The 19,483-nt window shown below is 43.4% G+C and overlaps 1 protein-coding gene across 1 annotated transcript in view; it reads right to left on the reverse strand.

The window, feature by feature from the left end:
• The window catches only part of LOC147024430 (lysine-specific demethylase 4C-like), a 39,817-nt gene extending 24,035 nt beyond the window's left edge, over positions 1–15,782 (reverse strand). The window contains exons 1-5 of the mRNA XM_085884373.1: positions 15,526–15,782; positions 15,239–15,387; positions 12,647–13,044; positions 10,722–10,848; positions 7,779–7,960 (exon numbers count right to left, since the gene is read on the reverse strand). Of these exons, the coding sequence (XP_085740499.1) occupies positions 7,779–7,960; positions 10,722–10,848; positions 12,647–13,044; positions 15,239–15,387; positions 15,526–15,740 (1,071 nt within the window). The 5' untranslated portion in view covers positions 15,741–15,782. The remainder of the gene's footprint in view (positions 1–7,778; positions 7,961–10,721; positions 10,849–12,646; positions 13,045–15,238; positions 15,388–15,525) is intronic.
• Positions 15,783–19,483: the final 3,701 nt, after the last annotated feature.

The raw sequence follows: 19,483 nt of genomic DNA on the forward strand, positions 1-19,483 counted from the left end.
AGCCAATAGCTGCCTGAACACCACCTCAGTATCAATGATCAGCTTCCGGTCCTTGTCATTGGTGAGTGCCTTCTTCATATCTGAAAATGTCAACACAGTTTCTTTCTTCAAGGGGTCCCAGAAACTCAGAATGTTCGGTCCCAATTCTTTCTTTGACGAAGTCCTCATAGGCTGCTTTTCCTTTTTCTGGAATACACTTCAGAGAATTCTCAACTTCTTGAGATGCCATTTGACCGGTGGTGATGTTTACAAGTGATTCTGGTACCAGATCTCTGGATACGACAACATTCACATGTGAGTCTTGTCATCGAGTCTTTCCAAAGATGCTGCAATGACACGGTTACGAGTTGAAGCTCCGGTGCCAGTGGCGATTTCTGATAACCTTTCTGCTCTTCTGTATGATTTCTTACAGATGAAACAATCAGTTATTATGTTAAACATGGAAGTGTCTGTGCGCCGGATTCGGGATGGACCACTCTCAACCATGTCACCAGCATTATCAGCCGTATCATTCGCAGTAGCAAGTTCATTTTGTACATACTTGAGATTAATTGCGGTTGTATAAGATGCCCTACATTTCTTATGGTATCTTACGGTAACAGTCTGGTTTAAAATGCCATCTTTGATCTTGGGCAACCTGTCATGCACAGTGTACTGACATATTTCCACAGCTCGAATAACAGCTTTTACTCAGTCAAGTGTTGGATTTCTTATGAATGCATTGTCCACTGACTTCTCATCTAAAGTCTGTTCACATATTACACAATTTTCACTCAGACGTCTTCTCTTCTCAAAGGGTTCTTCAATCAGAACCATCTTGATTCCCTGCAAGAGAAGGGTATTAAATTTCAGCTAGAGATGCCATAGCGGTGAATCACCATGGGGAATTAGGCCAATGAATAAGGGTCAGTATACCCTAATATCAAATAGGTATTTGGGTGTGGAGACTAATCAGTACTCAATTAAAGATGCCAGCTATCCTCACACAACATACACTTACTGAAGGGAGCCAACACGAAGGATTTATAGCCACTGAGCATGCAGAGCACTTTCACTTTTCATATATGTGGCATTCCATGGCCATGCTAATACCATGTACAACACATTGTTCACACATACACATAGAGCCTACACCATCACATACAGCACATAGTTTCATTAATCCTCTGATCTTGTACTATGAGAACATCTTTGGTTTTCTTTTTAAGATCCTACCTGTTCAATAGGCCTAATTTGACCAATACAATGAGTTATGATCCTCTTCTTGAGGTCAGTGTCTTGAGGTTGATAAGAAGATTTGACATGTTTGAGCCATGCATGACAGAGGAACAGGTGTCATGATGCCAAAAACAAAAGATCAGCAGTGGCAATGCCACCTATGGTGTCTTGGTTTAACTAATAATATCATCATGGGAGAAAATTCCAACTGTCATCATCATTATTAATTGTATTTATTCACAGTACATATGCTACATGTGGGGGTATTTTGGGTTTCTTTTCTTTTAATCCCCTGCTCATGACAAACTGCACAGAATATCTCAAAACATGAAATACCATCGAAAATTACAATGTAATGAGTTTGGCCCGAAATTGTTAAAAAATGCAAAATTAGTGGTATTCTGGAGGGTCTTTTACCCCTTGGCAGCATAAAAGTCCATGAAATACCTTGCATAATATCAATTTCCAATAGTAACCCTGATATTTTCCATAGTTTTCCATGATAACAGTTCATTTTTGCATAAAAGATGCCGATTTTAGAAAAATGAGAATTTTCACTCAAACTGCGCACATGTCAGAGAAAGGGTTAATTTACCTGGTTGTGAACATTCTATCATAGTTTAACTGACATATTCTTTAATGAGACATGCTGCCTGATGAAAATAATCAAATTTGGCACTTTTAAAACACTAGTACGGGCCCGTAGGGGCAGGCCCGTAGGTGCGTAAACGATGACTGGATTGGGGCATTATTTCAATTTGATTGGACCAACCGTATCATAAATGGCCATAACTTGGAAAACACCTGGGAAACATATTCAGGTCTCCAGTCAATTGTGACGTCATATCAAATGAAGAAGAATTGTGATGCCCCCTCTCTCTCGCCCCCCCTCGCTTCCCCCTAGTCTCGCTCCTCCTCTCTCGCTCCCACTCTCATCCCCCTCTCTCGCCACCTCTCTTGAATTGTGACGCCCCTCTCTCTCACCCCCCTCTCTTCCCCCCTCTCTCACCCCTCCTCTATTCCTCCTCTCTCTCCCCCCTACTTCTCCCACCCTCTCTCACCCCGAGTCTCGCCCCTCCTCTCTCCCCCCTCCTCTCTCGCCCTTCTCCCTCGCCCCCACTCCCACCCCCTCTTTCACACCCCTTCTCCCGTCCCCCTCTCTTGCTCTCTCTCTCGTCCCCACTCCCACCCCCCTCTCTCTCCCCCTAGTCTCGCCCTTCCTCTCTCGCCCCTCTCTCTCGCCCCCCCACTCTCATCCCCCCCTCTCCCGCAGATATTGGTCGACAGATAAATGGCCGTAACTTGGAAACCGCTCGTCGATTAATATCAAACCTCAAAAAGGAACATCCGCGGGTCCCCAGCAATATTTCTGGCAAGTTTCAATCAGATCAGACCGTCAATCGTGCAAAAAAATTTAATAAATAATAAATAAATAAACATTAATTGTGACGTCATTAGTGATGTCATAGCAACGTGTCCTGTCATTGGTCGACAGATAAGTGGCCATAACTTGGGAACCGCTCGTCCGATCGATATCAAACCTCGAAAAGGCACATCCGCGGGTCCCCAGCAATATTCCTGGCAAGTTTCAATCCGATCGGACCGGTGGTCGTCCGGTTATTAATAATTTGGGAAAAAATTGGCATGATAAGGTGAGAAGGTGGATCGACACCTTCAGCTGCCATATATACACCTTTTCAACACTGAAAAAGCAGTAAAATGGCCGTAACTTGGGAACCGCTTGTCCGATCGATATCAAACCTTGAAAAGGCACATCCGCGGGTCCCCGGCAATATTCCTGGCAAGTTTCAATGAGATCGGACTGGCGGTCGTCGAGAAACGGCGGTCGCAGACAGACACACAGAGATTGCTGGAATTATAGATAGATATATTGGGCATTTAATAAGAGAAAACGTACAAGTTTTTGCTAAAATTGCACAAAAACTGCAAAAATTGGGGGTATTTTGTAGGTCCTTAACCCCCTTAGGAGCCTAAAACCCCCTGAAATATCTTAAAACTTGTCCAATACATAGAAATACCCTGAAATAATCAACCATTCCACATGTATTTTATGCTTATTGAAGTAAATAATGAATTATTGAAAATGGCCATTTTTTCTTTTGTTCCCGCACTCAAGGGGTTAATTCACCATGTTGTGCAGAATTTCAACAACTACAACCTCAGTTTTCGAAAACTAGGCATCAATACGGTTCAAATGAGACCGGTTTCAGCTTGCTATACCACCAGTAGGGGTCAACTCATTTTTCTCGGTCTCGGCCACTACACTATTCGTCATTCTTAAGTTATCGTGGCAATGAAAACCTATCACAGACGCATGCACGGACAGCCAACCCAAAAACATCTTCCACCTTCGGTGGCGGAGGTAATGAAGAGAAAGGAAGGGAGAAGGGGCAATAAATGGGAGGAAAGGGGGGAATTGAAAGGCAGGACAAGGTGAACAATGAAAAATCCTTGGAGACACAATAATAAATTTGAGCAACACTTTTATAATGCATCACTGCAGTAAAACAAACCTGAAAGAGTAAACACAGTGATGAACTACCACCTTTGACATCCACATTCTGATCTGGCATTAATGTCCATTGAAGTTTTGTTGTGAGCCAGGATTTGAGGTTCGCCATGAGGTGAAGCACTCAAATTCCTCCCAAACACCCGGTCCTGAGGCCACCAGCTGTGGATAACTCTGCAGCTTGGCAGGTTCCTAGTCAACCACGAACGACGATTGGTACCGCCAATCCTGGCAGGGTTCTCACTAATTTGCGTGTTACCGTTTCCGGTGGATTGACAGCATCAAAGGGGGCCTGTGCCCTCGATGCGTACTTGCTTTATCTTACTTCATCAGGTATAGCCAAGCGGAGGTGTCAAGTATGCACCTGCTAAAATGTAGTAGAGGCAATCGTTGGGGTAAAACTTCCTGACCAACTCTACCTGCAGACGATGCGAGACCAATGGTGGAAAAGAAGCAACGAGCTGGGTACATTTACAATAACAAAGAATTTATTCACAGGAAAGGGCGAGGAAGGGTATGTGGCACAAGCAAGCAATGGTTTTAATACAAGGGAAAATTTGTACAGCAAGGATTAGTGAGGTGTAGCAAAAGAAAAGTTACATACAAAAAGACACAGGGCAGAGCTATACCGATCTAAGTTCTTCTGCAGTCTTGCTGAAGTTAACATGAGAGGTGCCATCAGAAACACTCCCGAGGAAAGTTAGAAGAGTAAGAGAGATGAGAAAAGTATGAGGTGGTTGCGACCTCTTGATTACCAGGCGGGGCTGATGAACCCGCACGGCCAAGTCGCTGAGGAGAGGGAAAGAGAAGGAATACTGAGTGTTTCAGATGCGTGGTCTGAGGAGATGTGGGTGAGGATGCAATGAGGTGCAAGATGAGGATGTAAATGAGGAGCAGAGAGGAAATTGTAAAAAGTGCACATCAGCGAGGCTGCCCTGAAGGGGACAACTGTTCAGGACTTGCCCGGGACATCACAAAGCTCTTATGAATATGCGTCTACAGCAGATAAGACAGAAAAGAAAGAACGTGTGAGGAAATAGCTTAGCTTATTAACGTGTAAGGAAGTCTGTGTTTGATGCGAATGGTTTGGCCCTATGACTGTCCTCAATCTGGTGCCCGGATCTCATTCACCCAGCATACGCTACGCAAACTCGGTTTCGCCCGCGTTCAACTCGTATTGTTACGGGGCCGGGTATCGGCGACGAGCACGACCACCAGATGGAGCAGTAGAGTCGGCTCCACCGATCACCCGGAATGTATAGGTCGTCACCCCGGATAACTCCGGAGCCGATGGATCCCTTATCGAACCGAAGTTCGCTAATATTTTGACGATGTGAGGTAGGGTCCACTTGTCCAACTCCAATTTACCGAAGTACTCACGCCGTCCAACTGCCGGTGAAATTCACCCTCGACGATGCTCGTAAGGAACGAGTCGCTAGCGTACTCGAACCGTGTGTGACCCGAGCGGATGGTCACCGAGCTTTTGTCAGTCCAAATGTCCCTTTTACAGCGGCAACAGCCTGGCAAATTCCCAGCACGCAGCATGTCGAAACAATAAAAAACACAAAAACGAACTGATACATTTAACACATGGGTTTATTTATAATAGGTGGGGAAGGAGGGGAGCACGTAAGAAGCAGAGTTATCACCGACTAATGGAAAAATGCAAATTATGTACAAGGCACTTAACAGTTGCTACTTAAAGACGGGCCCACACACAGACACGGACCCCAATGGTCTTTATTGAAGTCTTCCAGCTGGAGGACAGGGAGCTGGAGACTGGAGTCTGCGCTTGGACCTGTCCACCTCATGTGGTCTTCGACGATCCGGCTCGACGGGACTCAAACCCGCAACACGATGCCACTCCAAGCACCAGGGATGGAGGAAAAGCGTCGGACGCCAGGAACTGCCAAGCAGAACCAGACCAGACAAGTCGATCTCCTGCACCACGAACCCGATCACTGCCAAGCCGACCAGACCAGACGAGTCGATCCCCGGCACCTCGAACCCGATCGCCCAACCCTGACGCTGACGTTCACCCCTGACGGTCACCCTGATGTTCACACTGACCTCACCCTGATGTTCACACTGACCTGCATTTCTTATATGGCATTTCTCCTGCGGGAGGGGGTGTCGTGGGGAGGATCACCGTCGGAGACGTCTCGCCTCCCATTGGTCTGGGGTTCATGAGAAAGTCGATGTCTGTGGTGTCTCACGCCTCCCATTGGTCGAGGATTCGTGAAAAAGTTGATGTCGGTGGTGTCTCACGCCTCCCATTGGTCGAGGGTTCATGAGAAAGTCGATGTCTGTGGTGTCTCACGCCTCCCATTGGTCGAGGGGAACATTCCATCTCTCCGGGGCGGAGTCGGAGCTCTGGTAGCCGAGGAAACTCTGCCCATGTACGTGGGCGAACGCAGGAAGACAATGGTGTCGGTGTGAGGAAGCGAGGTGGAGGCGTGTTGTTGTTGTTATAAGGGGTGTAAAAATCCTAACTATTAAAAAACGCACAGCGCACATACATTTAATTCCCATTAGACATAGGGGAAAGGGAGCTATCTATCCACATTTACTTATCGAAATAACTGATCTATAGAGACTGACTGTTGTATGCAGTGAGCTTCCAAATTCGTAACAGTATGTACTGCTCCACTTCTCGAGCAACCAGCAATAATACGTGAACCACGAGCGAGGTGAGCGAGCCCGCCATACGGGACGCACTGCTCTTTATAGTTATTGGCAAGGGAAGAGTTTACCATCGAGTCAAACAGAGCGCAAGGCATTTCCCAGCACCCCCATTGGGCACAGACAATTACCATGGTGTTGGCCCTACCCACGCGAGGGTACAGCGCTGAAGATGGCCTCATTATACTCTGGGCTGTCCCACGCAGCTGAGCTCCACATTTAACGTGGCACTGGGGTGTTCAGTCGTGCTCTCCATGCACAAAAACGTGCGCCGCACACCAAAATGGGGCTGTAATTGAGTGGAGTGCTTGGTCTAGTGACACGTTGAATGGAGTTCAGCGTATACTTGCGCTCCAAGTTTGATGCCTGAAAGTCCAGATTCCAAGTGTCTGCAAAAATACATTACACTTCCCTTGTTCCCTGTTACTTCGAAAAGGTGGTGGTGTAGTGACGGCATTTGTAGCGGTAGCGTAGCCGTGAGTCAATGGTGTGGTTGTGGATTCTTCGTTGTGGTTGAGGCGGCAATGGTGAATGCAAAGCAAGCTCGAAGGTATGGTGATTAAAGGCATTTGGATCGTTGTATGGATTTTGTAGTATGCGAATTGGTGTATGGTGAAGGTTGAAGTGAAGTGTCCATAAAATAATGGCGCATGATTCAAATGGGGAATTTGGCATGCATATGTGAATTGGCTGTGTGCATGCATGCACAAAGGAAGGGGAGGTTTGTGTGTGTGCAGAAGTAAGATGAGTCAAAGAATTGGGGTGAGGGACCTGTCTAATCCCACACAATGCATATTGACCCATAAACCCCACTACACATAAGGAAAGGACTACCTGGAACCAATACCAAAAACAACTATCTCGGGAACCGCTATACGTTTCATGCCATTGCTTTGGTGAGTGACGATTTCACAAAACAGGAACAGTATTTATGCATTTAGTGACTGCAAATTATACCGAGAACATTTTTCATTGTGGCGATGTTTATGATCCAATGTGATGACATGTTTTTGCTTCAAGAATGAGCAATGAAGACAATTATTAAAGTGATCAATTATCAAAGTGAATAATAGTCAGACGAAAGAAAAATTTCAATCACCTATAAACCCGATGCAAGTAAAAAATAAATAAATAAAAATTAAATCAACCCCACCCCCCCAAAAAAAATTTGCATTTTCTAAATTTAAATATTTCAAATGAGAACACAATTTCAAGATTCTTCAATAGAAATACGTACAAAAATCACAAAACAATTAGGAGGCTTGGATAAAAGTCCCAGGTGTTGACAGGTGATAAGTAAGGAAACGGTGACAAGGAATGGAGAGTGTTTGAGAAGACTGCCAAGTACCTGGTAGTAAGGGTGGAAGAGAGTACAAATGGCACAGTATGGTGACAAGCGTGCAGCTACTCCATTATATTCTCTCTCCACTAGGAAGTTGTGTGGTCTTGTCTGCCAGAGATGTGCCAAAGGCTTGGCCCACATTCTTCCTTCCTGTGGCTCTTCCTCGCTCACGTGCAGTTCCGGCATCTCTGAAAAGCGGAAATTTGTTATCAACTGCACATTCAGTAAAAGTTGCCAACCCACCTCAAACGCTTACAACTCAAACTGTGCAAGTATGAAAACAATACAACACAAAATGGTTTTAAAGTTTTTACAATGTGTACAGTCCAGTGAATAGCAAAGTGCCTCTTATAGAACAGTGAAGAGTTATGTGTTTCATTCAGCAAGGGGATTACAACTGTAATTGCTCTGGGAAATAGGGACAAATCACAGGGCACAAAGTTGCAGCAATTGGGCAGTGCAATTAGTAAGCATGAGGCCCAAGCTAAATTTAAATTATGAAAGTACAAACAAAACAAAACAAAAAACCCCTCAAATTCCATCAACATAGAAAAATATAATCTGACAGCCACAACCATACTACATTTTTTTTTGGCCTGAAGCTAAAATCCTACAAAGGAAACCAAAGGATTAAAAACAATGCTTTTAACATTCACAAAACAGGTAACCCAACCTTTCAACGACAAGCAGAATATGTTTGCCGTTTAAAAACGGACACCATGACATCTTTTTCAAATTCGCTTTCTACATCCACATGAAATATTGGTTCACGAAAAAATATTTTCACAAAAAAAATAAGTGACCACTATAATCGTTATTGTTGTGTGTCTGTCTGTCTGTCTGTCTGACATGAGCATAGCTCCATGGGTTTTGATCTGATCCTGATAAATTTTGGTGGGAGGTTTATATCATGATCTAGTTGTGTTTTCCTGAAAATGGGCGTGGTGCGCCCATTATGGGTGGTGCCACGCCCAAAAAACGTGTTTTTAGGGGGTAGCCGATTTCAATTTGCATCTTCTCCAAGGGGGTTTGTCGAATCTGGCCGGGGTTTCGGTGTTTGGTTAGCCCAATGGCACCTGCATAGCCTCACGGAGCTCGATCTTTCATTTTCGTCCCAAGGTCAAGGTCACATGGTCAAGGTCACAAGGTCACGAACTTAAAAAATTTCGAATTTTGACATAAAAATCATACGATCGCCCAAACTTTGAGAGCTAGGATGACAATATTTTTATGCATAATCTTGAGGTCATTCCCCACCTAAAGTCTTGAAACCATTTTGCTCTATCTCGAACACCTTGCCCGTGGCGCCCCCTTCAAGTTTGTTTTTACGCTGATTTCATCAAAGTATGGATAATCCGAGGAGTGCGAAATGCCATATCACCTATATGACGTTATATTGTTCCTGGAATGTTCCAGAGGAAGTTTTGCACCAAAGGTCATAATCCTTGACCTTTGACCTTTAAAGTTCACAAAGGTCAAATTTTCAAAGTTGTGGGAATCGAACCGGGTTTTCGACCTTCTTCGACGAACTATCTCCAATAAGCTATAGCACGTATCCTGTTTCCTTATTTTAATGTCCACAACATTGTTTTGTGACCTTTAAAGGTTATGCAAAGGTCAAGTTTTGAAAGTTGTTAAACGAAATCGGGTTTTCAACATTTTGCAGCTAATAACCTGTCACTCGTACCACATCATGTTGATCATTTTTATAACTTGGTCAAACATTATCACATTGTCTCATCCTTGACTTCTGAAACAATCTACATCGTCAAATACCGCTCGTGAACCATCGTCGTCTTCAGACTTGTGTTATTTTAAAGTCATTTGAGATCAATCTGAGTCGCATGGAATCGTCATACTCGATCAACTAAAACTGCGAAATAAACGTAAATAGAAAGGCTCAGGTGGGATCATCATTGCATTTTACATGTTTAAAAGAGACTCGTACAAAAAGGTTTGTAATCTTGGAGGGCAGAATACACTGAAAGTTCATTTATTTTTTCACTTGCTTGCGATTAAGTGGGGTTAGTGGGCCATAAACATGTTGTCACATCTTGCGAAGTAAGGTATGACGGTTGGACACCAAATGCAGTGCATATGTAATCAATTGGAAAAAAAGAACAACAAGAACAAAAAAATATTTGATTCAGAAATGCAGTCAATCATGACAAACTACAGCGGGTAATATTGCGAGCATGTTGGTCAAGATACATGTTTCAAAAATGAAACTGGAACTGCATTTCAAAATAAATTGCTCATCTCACATAGCAACATTTCGAAGAAAACAAATGTATCCTTTATCAGCGACCTCAATTCAGACCACAGGCCACGACGAAGGACAAAACTCTTATAGACAACGACAGATCTACTCAATTTTGTTGCACAAGTGCAACAGTGGGAGCAATGAAATGCGAATGCTTTAAAGTGCAGCAACGACATCTTTGCACATCCCATAAAATTGCAAATTGTCAACCCGTGCAGAATACTTGGATCACACAGGGGAAAAAAATAAATAAAACCCCAAGGGAAAGGCATAACCTGAGCTAGCAAAGACATGGCCAAGGTCGATGAGCCATGACAAAGGCCTGTGTGGGTGAAACAATCTTGCATTCCAAAGGACAAATTCGGTCCCAGAGAACCCACACCACCCCAGATGGCTTGCTACGTTGCAAAGGCTGAATGAAGAGGACAGCCATTTAGTAATCTGGGAGGCACTGCAAATTCCCTCAAAAGACAACAAAATTATTCGTCATGGTTCCTGCAACCCTGTTGAGAATAAAATTTCTGAACTCCACAAAAAAAAAAAAATCACAACTTGATGAAAACATTATGGCCAAATTTGCCCTTTTCCAGCCTTGTACTGCCTGCTCCAAGCTTCGTCCCACAAACGTTCAATAAAGATTTTGCTGTTATAAGCACATAACCACAGATTCTGCGTACAAATCTCACCCTCGTCGCTGGGTGAGCCTTGTTTAACTGCAGACAGTGGAAACCGCATGGGCAGCTTGCTGAGTGGCTGACGTCGGCTCTTTGTACGCTTCTTGGAGGCCAACACCTTCCGATAGTAGGCGTTCATCTTGGGTGGGGATGGAGGGAGGGCACGTGTCAGGGTGCACAACGAATCACTGTGGTCTGTTCTTTTTACCCCGATCATTTTTCAATACTTTCTCCATTTCAGCAAGACCTGGATGAGTTTCTGTATTGCACAACTCGAGAAAGTGCCAATATCTGCTTTTGTCATGTGTGACCAGAGAAGGGAGGGCTATTTCAGATTTTGAAAAATTCCACCAAGGTTTCCAACTTGCAAAATTTACTTCTACATTCAACAAGGCCCTTTAGCTCGTTTCCACTCATTCTATAACAAATTCTCAGCTTTCTCCATCATTATATTTTTTATCTTTTACTAAAAGTTCCATTTTTTATTTTTAAAAAAATTGTTTTTTTAAGTTTTTAACAATTAATTTAAAATAATCATCTTCTTATATAAAGAAAGTTTAAACAACATTATGGTGAGATTCTTCACCATCGAGAGAAATTGCAAAAGATACAAATATATAAACTGAAATAAAAAAGAAACAGGAGGTAAAAACAGATAAATTGACAAATAGATAAACGGACAAAGGCCAACATCTACCGAAGAGCCACCAAAATACACACATGCATACATACAGAACAACACACCACTGGCTGTTGTTAGCAAGTTGAGGGGGGAAAAAAGGCAATTTTACCATTTCCTTCAAAAAATAATTTCATTGATCACCCCCCCCCCAACCCCAACAGTATATGTATCTCTATCTGTTAAGATTTAAAAATAATTGTTGGAATGGAGTAATCTTAAACGTTAATAACATAAATAAACAACGATTTTCCACCTTACTGCAGAACAGACGACTTGGCTCGATTCTGGCATTAATTTTTTTTTCTGCCAATGCTTATTCACTCGAGTTTTGAATAGTGATAAGATAACACGAACCAAAAACGTGAGTGGTCTTGTGAGGTAGAAAATACGCAAAATACGAGGCGGGACATTGATTGAATTTCAAGATGGGCTTGCACTTGTATCCACTGGTGCAGTCCATGAACAACTTAAAACATTACAAGTCTAACTGCAGAACAGATTAGCAATATAGCATATTGATGGTCCATAAATGATCAAATTCTTCAATCACGATTAGAATTCAATATAGTTGAAGCGGTAAAAGTTACCTGACTTTTTCTTATGATAATAAGATACCACATTTTGAGAACAAGTTAATTTTGCAATCTAACTAATGTATCAGCTCGAGGTAAAAGTGGATTAACACTTTTGCCATTATAATTTGCTTATTTTTGTAGATTTTAGCATCCAAGAGTGAAACGTAGTGGGGCTCGGTCGGTCTCTCTGTGTCACACACACACACACACACACACACACACACACACACACACACACACACACACACACACACACACACACACACACACACACACACACACACACACACACACACACACCCACACACACACACACACACACACACACACACACACACACATCCATTCACTTCCCACTGCACCCTCCCAAATTAATTGCTTTGTCCTTCATTACACCACTTCTTCCTCTGTATACTGAAATGGGGAGGAAAAACAACAAACACATTTCAAAGAGTAGAAAATATGGAAGAGATAAACAGACAGACCTATTGAAATAAGGAAATAACTTGAAAAGAAAAAGGAGCCAAATCACATGGAAAGTCGACAATGGTTGAGACGGTTGACAGTTGAGACAAGTCTACAATGGTTGAGACGGTTGACAGTTCAGGCAGTGTACCAAATACCTATCAAAGTCATTCCATCCGGATTTCTGCACACGTTGCTCAAAAAAAAATAGTCACCTCTGCCAAGTCTTGACGGTTGAATGTAGGTTCCATCGTGGATGGATCACTTTCCCCAAGCGACAAAGCATTGGAGCTCTCACTACTCGTTTCGAGCTCCTTCCAGATGTCTTTAGCCTGACCGGTCGTGAACTGCATGAACTCTTTCTGGTAGAGCAACACATCTTTCTTGATCACAACGCTCTTAGCTTGTCGACGATGCTGCAGCACAACCTTGCGCTTGTCACTTGCGAGCTCTCCCAATAAGGGATCTTCAGGAAAATCAGCGCTGCTCAAAGCCTCCTCCTTGCCCTTCTTTTTGTCACGGTCACGTCTATGATGCCCATCCTTGGACCGAATCTTTTTTTCAGCTTTCGTCTTTATTTGCTTGATGCAGGATTTTGCCTTGCTCTCGTGACCTGCAAGACAATGGGACAGAAACATTACATAAATCGTAGAGGTGGCACTGGGCAATAGAAATAACATCATCCTCTTTGCAACTCAACAAGTGAAGAATTACAGCCTTTTGGTAAATAAACTATGCAGAACTTGTTCTGCAAGCAGTTTTGAATGCAAGTTGTTGTTAGTTGCTTTTTAATCGCCATTATAGGAAATAAATTATTCCACTGCAGTACTATATGTCATTTTCATTGTTGGCAACCACTGCACTGCCTGCCAAAATCTTCAGCATCAATAGTGCCAATCCATCGAGCTGGGAAGCAGCATGGCATGGTTAGGAAGGTAGTAGGTCAGAGTTGAGGGTATTACCATGTATTCTTCCTCTTTCATATATATATATATATATATATATATATATATATATATATATATATATATATATATATATATATATATATATATATATATATATATATATATATATATAGTGGGGAGAACAAGTATTTGATACACTCCGATTTTTCAGGTTTTCCCACGGAAAACCTCTCCAAAGGTCTGTAATTTTCTGTTTTCCCTCTCCAAAGCACGGAGAGGTCTGTAATTTTTATCATAGGTACACTTCAACTGTGAAAGACGGAATATAAAACAAAAATCCTGAAAATCACATTGTACGATTTTTAAATAATTCATTTGCATTTTATTGCATGAAATAAGTATTTGATTACCGACCAACCAGTAAGAATTCCAGCTCTCACAGACATGTTAGTTTTGTCTTTAAGAAGCCCTCCCATTCTCCACTCATTACCTGTATTAACTGCACCTGTTTGAACTCGTTATCTGCATAAAAGACAGCTGTCCACACTCAATCAATCAGACTCCAACCTCTCCAGAATGGGCAAGACCAGAGAGCTGTCTCAGGACATCAAATTGTAGACTTGCACAAGGCTGGGATGGGCTGCAGGACAATAGGCAAAGCAGCTTGGTGAGAAGGCAACAACTGTTGGCGCAATTATTAGAAAATGGAAGAAGTTCAAGATAACAGTCAATCTCCCTCGGTCTGGGGCTCCATGCAAGATCTCACCTCGTGGAGCCTCAATGATCATGAGAAAGGTGAGGGATCAGCCCAGAACTACACAGCAGGACCTGGTCAATGACCTGAATAGAGCTGGGACCACAGTATCAAAGAAAACCATAAGTAACACACTACGCCGTCATGGATTAAAATCCTGCAGCGCACACAAGGTCCCTCTGCTCAAGCCAGCGCATGTCCAGGCCTGTCTGATCCAGGATGATCCAGAGGAGGAATGGGAGAAGGTCATGTGGTCTGATGAGACCAAAATAGAGCTTTTTGGTTTAAACTCCACTCGCCGTGTTTGGAGGAAGAAGAAGGATGAGTACAACCCCAAGAACACCATCCCAACCGAGAAGCATGGAGGTGGAAACATCATTCTTTGGGGATGCTCTTCTGCAAAGGGGACAGGACGACTGCACCGTATTGAGGGGAGGATGGATGGGGCCATGTATCGTGAGATATTGGCCAACAACGTCCTTCCCTCAACAAGAGCATTGAAGATGGGGCGTGGCTGGGTCTTCCAGCATGACAACGACCCGAAACACACAGCCAGGGCAATTAAGGAGTGGCTCCGTAAGAAGCATCTCAAGGTCCTGGAGTGACCTTGCCAGTCTCCAGACCTGAACCCAAGAGAAAATCTTTGGAGGGAGCTGAAAGTCTGTGTTTCCCAGCGAAGATCTGTATGGAGGAGTGGGCCAAAATCCCTGCTGCAGTCTGTGCAAACCTGGTTTAGAACTACAGGAAACGTCTGATCTCTGTAATTGCAAACAAAGGTTTCTGAACCAAATATTAAGTTCTGTTTTTCTGATGCATCAAATACTTATTTCATGCAATAAAATGCAAATTAATTATGTAAAAATCATACAATGTGATTTTCAGGATTTTTGTTTTAGATTCCGTCTTTCACAGTTGAAGTGTACCTATGATAAAAATTACAGACTCTATGTGCTTTGTAAGTGGGAAAACCTGCAAAATCGGCAGTGTATCAAATACTCGTTCATATATATATATATATAATGATTGACCCGCGAGTCTCCAGAATGGACATTGTGCACCACCTTGAACCAAATTCAAATCTAGACCAATAAGAGTCAAAAACATTTGAGGTGTGTCATGCAGCTACTTTGGTCTCATAATCTTACCTGGTGAGTCCACTGGTTCTAATGAAAAGCTTTCAGAGATCCCGGGTACTGGGGCAACAGACTCTGTAATGCTCTCCTTCTCCTCTGCAGCCTCCACATCACCATAATCATCAACTTGCAGCTTGTTCTTGCTTTTGAATCGTATAATTCTGTCACAGTTTCGAAGTCAGGTTTACTTCCAGATGGCACAGTCAACTCATACTTAATCAAATCTGAAGGGATCCTTGTGCAGGAAATCAAGGGCAAAAGTATCATGTGAGGATTAGTTGGCATGTGAGGTTACTCACCTTTTCTTGCTGTTAGTTTTCTTCTTAGAAGGCACATAAGAGCCAACATAAGTCTCCAAAGAAAAGGGAACACCCGTCAGGAACTCCACAGCTTCTGGTGTAGGCTTCGTGTGATCAAGGCTGGTGTGGTCTTTGCCCTCCTTCCAGATATCATAGCGCTCAGGTTGAAACCTCCTTACAAAGATGTCCATTGATATTTTCACCGTGTCTTTCATACAGGTGCACTGGGGAAAGCATGTGGTATTACAACCAGGATTAAATTTATTTTCAGCGACATCATTTCATAGAAATCCAAAATGTGCCAAAATATGCAATGAATCTTTTTTTCAAGTGTTTAAAGTCAAACAATGACTCCTGAATAATAAGTTAGTGCTTTAATAAGAAAATAGCAATTCTTATAACAAATGACATTTTTTCACAGCCAGGCAGCACCAATCCTTCTCTGACCAGAACTGCAGAGGCTGTTCCAATGTAATGTATGGCTATGCAAACAAACCGGCGACTCAACAAATGGAAAGTTTATAATAAATAAATTGCTTTTAAAAGCAAGAGATGCAAAAGCATTTCTAAAATGATTTAGATTGGCATTTCAGATTCATGGATCCTTCCGATTTTAGTAGCAAAGCCTAAAAGACAGTGATAGTAGCTTAGATCTGAGTCAGTCAGAGTAGCTGACCGTACATAAAAATAAAAAAATATGGATATTTAGATTAATGATGCACCCCTGAGATACAAACACTCACATCTAAGCTGTTTAGTGTGGGTTCAAATCTCAGCCCAGCTATAAAGTGTCATCGTCGTGTTTCAGTCAGGGTGATTCATCAATGTGTGTGCCATCCCTCAAATAGACGTTAAACTTGGCGTCCCATCTGCCGGCGTGAGTTGGTCAACATTAAAGACCCCATGGTGTCCTTTGCAAAGAGTTAGCGAGCTATCACTGGCACCATGAACAAATGGTGGTACTAATTACTGGTTGTACTGGTGGTATCACCGGTACTAATTCATCCCCTAACTTCTGCTGGAAAGACAATGGCAAACCACCCAGTATAACCGTTGCTCAGGAAGCTGCTTCGGCGGCACTAACGCTCTGTGAAGAGTATGGGACATTGGAGAGGGAGAGGGAGGAGACTGAGAGAACTATCATGAGTGAGGACACCAGAGTCCCATGACAGCTATTGCTGCACAATCTGGAAACAACAGGGGCCATCTGCCACATGGACACATTGTCTTCCACCCAACCAATCACAACTGGGGGAATCATTATTTTTTTTTATCAGTCAGGAGTACTATGAAGATGATCAAGTTCTCCGCCCTGGACAAATAGTGACGGTACCGTCACGACATCATGACTGCAGGGAAATGACTCCGTGATCATGACTCATGACTCCGCGACTGCATCAGTTCGCCCTTTTGGGGCTCGTCAGGGAAACGCATCATGGTTCCATCCACTTGATGACTTTGAAGCCTTATGGCAGTACACTGCCCCAATAAAGGGAAGAGCAACTTGGATAACAAGCAAAGATTTTTGTACATAGTTTGGGTTTTAGGCCGGGTTTTCAAGGCTGATCCGTGTGAAAATACAGCTTGGTCGTCCATCATAAGCATGTTTTTTGCTTTATGTATATAATGCACGTTGCAATGGTCTATTGTCTAAACACTGCCCAAATAAAGGGATGAGCAATTTGTGTAATAAATTTAGGTTTTTGTGCGTAATTTTAGTTTTGGCCTGACTTTAAGGCTGAATAGTGAGGAAATACAGAAGCGTTGCCCGTCATTTTGATGGGCTTTTCTGATAGTAATATAATAATACTGTATACAATTTGAGAAGTGTGCTTGCGAGTTTGTTTGACGACTCTGCACACTTGGACCACTGGATAAAATGAGTTGAAAATGGGTGGTTGTACTCGAGGTGTGGCTGAGGGGGGGGGGGGGGGGGTGCACAGGAAAGTTTTAGGCGGTAAAGAAAAATTCAGTTGTTGGGGGGGGGTTCATGGTTAGGGGAAGAGCCCGATTCTCTCTCGACAAATGTGTATCGCAGAGTGTCACTCCCAGTGGAGGAGAGTATTGCAAGTTATTCCAAATAACGCCATGAACATCAGAAGCGGTGGGATTAACCCGTCTATAAAGATGGGTTCTTTGCTAGTCATACTATAATTTGAGAAGCGGCTATGTGCTCTGGTTTCACTTCTTTGCACTTCTGAACCACTGCAATAGTTAGGGTGGTGGGCTTGGGATCTGAGGGTCTTGAGTTCAAATCCCGCTCGGCTATTGAATTAATACCATGTGGGGTTGACTCAGCCTGTCATCCTTCTGAGATCAGAAAAATGAGTACCCGCTTGCTGGGATGATTGAGCCATTTGAGTATCCTACGTCGGAGTGGTATATAGTCCCAATGGATTTGAATTGAACCACTGCATCTAATAAGATAAGCTTCAAGCTGCTAGTTGTACTTGGGGTGTTCACAAGAAGGTTTTGGGGGGGTTAAAAAAGGGGGCCATGGCCTCCCTTCCTGAAGTGGTACAATCATGGGGAGCACAGATCAGGTTCATGGCATGATCTTTCGGTTTTATGAAGAGTTTGGCCTGCATATGGCCATCAGTTTGAGATTTTTCAAATAAATTACCTGAATTTGAGGTGAAACTCCCCCTTTTCAGCCTCTTTGAGGGGGCAGATGGAGATGGGGACCACAACCCCATGAGACCTTACTGTCCTGATGCATTGTACCAAATTTTGTCCACGTCTCTCAGGTAGTTGTGGAGAAGAAGATGTTTTAGTGAAAATGAGTGATTCAGGGAAGAGGCCCCGTGGCCCCCTTTCCGGGGAGATAAAGCCATGAAGAGCACAACTTAATGTGGAGGGCATGGTTCTAATGCTCATGGCGATTTGGGTCTGGATCTGCCTGACGGTTTCTGAGAAGATTTTTGAATAAAATACCTTTTTCACCCCCTTTATAAGGGGTGCATCCAGATGGGGAGCACAACCCCATGAGACCTTGCTGTCCTGATGTATCATACCAAATTTGGTCCATATCGGCCGGGTAGTTTGTGAGAAGATGTTTTAGTCAAATGTGAAAGGACGTACATTAACATATGGACGGACAGACGGACGGCCAGACACCGGTACCCAATATATTTTTTTTGGAGAATTTTGGAGAAATAACCTAATAATATAATATACTGCAACATATAATAGACCAGCTGGAGTACCCGGCGTTGCCCGGGGAAAAAATAGGAATAAGAACGGGGTAAGTGTGGTGCTATATATATCACATTTATATATCATATTCAATTTGGACACATTTCACATTTCTTTGTCGTTGTCAGCGTTCGTCATCAGTGCTCCAGTGCCTCGGGGTAGACCACATTGCGTGTCTGACTGTTGGGTGCCAAGCTGCTGAGCTTCACTGCGCTGCTGGACCGAGAGGCAGCAACATGCAGCTGGCCGTGGGAGAAGCACGGGACAGAGAGGTTGACACCGATTGCCTTGTACGTCTGACCTTGAGTCTCGTTGAGAGTCATCGCAAAGCATGGCTTGCAGGGAAACTGGAGTCGGCGAAACTGAAAGGGCAGTTCGGAGTCAGATGGAATGAGCGGGATCCTCGGCAAAAGGACGACTTCTCCTTTGTATGGTCCACAGGAGATGGTGGCCTCATTGACATTGGCATGCAGGCAGGTTATGATGCAGCCTGTGCCATTGGTGGTCTTGGGTGGCTCCATGTTTCGCAGGATCATGATGGGCACACCGAGTTTCAGCTTGAAGAGGTATGGTGGTATTCCCGACAGCTCGAGAGAATTGAGCAGCTCAACAGGGTAAGTGATTGCCTCCTCATCACAGATAGCACTGTCCACAGACTTGTAGATCCTCTCATCACCGGGGAACTCTCCCATGAGCCAGTTGTTGAGCTGGTTGACATTGGTGTTCAGCGAAGAGAGAATTGTACACTCAGTCAGCCACTCAG

This window comes from Eptatretus burgeri, chromosome 6 (assembly GCF_056783735.1).
Source record: "Eptatretus burgeri isolate ZD-2024b chromosome 6, Ebu_testis_v1, whole genome shotgun sequence".
In the NCBI taxonomy this organism is placed as follows: Eukaryota; Metazoa; Chordata; class Myxini; order Myxiniformes; family Myxinidae; genus Eptatretus; species Eptatretus burgeri.